At 41.0% G+C, this 1680-nt stretch overlaps 1 protein-coding gene across 1 annotated transcript; it reads left to right on the top strand.

Moving 5' to 3' along the window:
• The first annotated feature begins 426 nt into the window (after positions 1–426).
• LOC149578555 (uncharacterized) lies at positions 427–1376 on the top strand. Its single transcript, XM_089802299.1, has one exon. The coding sequence runs from the start codon at positions 670–672 to the stop codon at positions 1186–1188; it is 519 nt and encodes a 172-aa protein (XP_089658425.1). The 5' UTR covers positions 427–669; the 3' UTR covers positions 1189–1376.
• Positions 1377–1680: the final 304 nt, after the last annotated feature.

Here is a 1680-nt window from a genome sequence, read left to right as displayed (position 1 = left end):
ATACCCTAAATCATTGATTCTTTGACTAAAAAGATTTCCCACGATCCCATATTAGATAGCTACATAATTTTGTGAATGATATAACATCTGCCAACCACAACAAAATGGTATAAAGTTGAATAGTTCTTAATGAATTTAATAAGCACTAAGTCTCTCCAAGACTTTGATATTATAAAAAATGAAAGCATAATCATGCCCTTAATAAATTTCACCCAAAAAAACTCAACTCAAAAGATCTCGTATATTAGGTAATTTTGTGAATGGTACCTCTAACATCTTCCAACCACAAGAAAATGTTATAAGAAGTGCGAATGTCTCCACTCAAGAGTACGACAGGCATTGAAGAGGCTGAGGAAAAAGTTCCCAAAGTTTTTCATGTCCTAAAGGATGTCAATTCATGTTTGGTCCAGGTCTAACAACCACAAGTAAGGCAAAGAGAAAACTGCATAAAAGTCCAAGTTAAAGAATGAGGGCACGGAAAGATCTTCCTCCGGCCAACAAGTTAAGGGGAAAAGATTTTGGTTGAATCGAGTGGGCAAAGCACAGTCCACGCTTGACTCCCCAAATCCACACAAAGACAACGAGACGTTTGCTGCACCATCTCCACATAAACCAAACAGCCCTCCCCTGCCATTTATATGCTCGCCTCCTCCTCCTCTCTCTTTTCCCATGAACAACAACAAATCCGTTGCCTCTCAGCTCTTCTCCTCCATGATGAAGAAGAGGTTGAGCAATCCCTGTGATAATGGCCGCCCATTTCGCCGAGCCTCCTCAGCCCCACTCTCTGTAATTTGTAGAAGTGAGAAAGAAGAGGTGAAAATCTACAACAGCAACCATAGCCAGAGACATAACGAGATTCATAATCAGATTCAAAAGAAGAAGATGAAGAAGGAGAAGGAGGAGAAGAAGGAAGAGGAAGAGGAAGAGAAGGAGGCATCAGAGGAATGTGGTGCAAGGGAGAGGCTGCAGAGATATAGAGTACAAGTAGCAGGGAGTGTGTGGATTCCTGATGCATGGGATCAGGAGGAGAGATTGAAGGAATGGGTGGACCCAATTGCTATGGATCGTTCTCTTGCACCAGATGGTCTTCTCTCTGCTCGCTCTGCTCTCATTCATGACTGCATCTCCAACAGAGATTCTTCTGATCCTCGCCCTCCTCCGCCCCCTGTCATTACTTGCTCTCAATAGCAATGGATATGGATGTAGTTATACCCCCTTTCTCTTCTGCCTTCTTCCTTGTTCTTGTATATGTTTTTTATAGATCTAACATCATGGGGGTTTGGAATACTCAAAATTTACTTTTATATATGTGTTGGTATCTCTGGAGAATGTAGCCGTTGGGCAGCCTTCTTCGTAATAAAAGATTCAATTTTTTAGCTGTGTTTGATTCAGTTGTGATGTTTCTCTAGCTGTCAATGGAGTTGGGTCTTTCCATTATTGCCAGTGGAGTTGATTCTGTTTGGATTTGAGTTTCTTCTGTTCTTGATAGTTTTGCAGTGTTCTTCGTAGTTTAGATTCAGAATTTACTGTACTTGATTGTGTTGAGGTTTTTCTGTCGTAAAGATTCAGTTTTTTCCTGCACTGGATTGAATCGGAATCTTCCTGTGATTGTCAATGGTTGAAGAATGGAGGTGAATCATGTTTGGAATTTTGCGCAAGTATTGTTCAGATCGTTGCAGA

This window comes from Cupressus sempervirens, chromosome 1 (genome assembly GCF_028749045.1).
Source record: "Cupressus sempervirens isolate cs-2001-9-10 chromosome 1, ASM2874904v1, whole genome shotgun sequence".
Classification (NCBI taxonomy): Eukaryota; Viridiplantae; Streptophyta; class Pinopsida; order Cupressales; family Cupressaceae; genus Cupressus; species Cupressus sempervirens.
The sequence above is the reverse complement of the archived record's forward strand: the minus strand, read 5'-3'. Positions and strand labels throughout refer to the sequence as shown.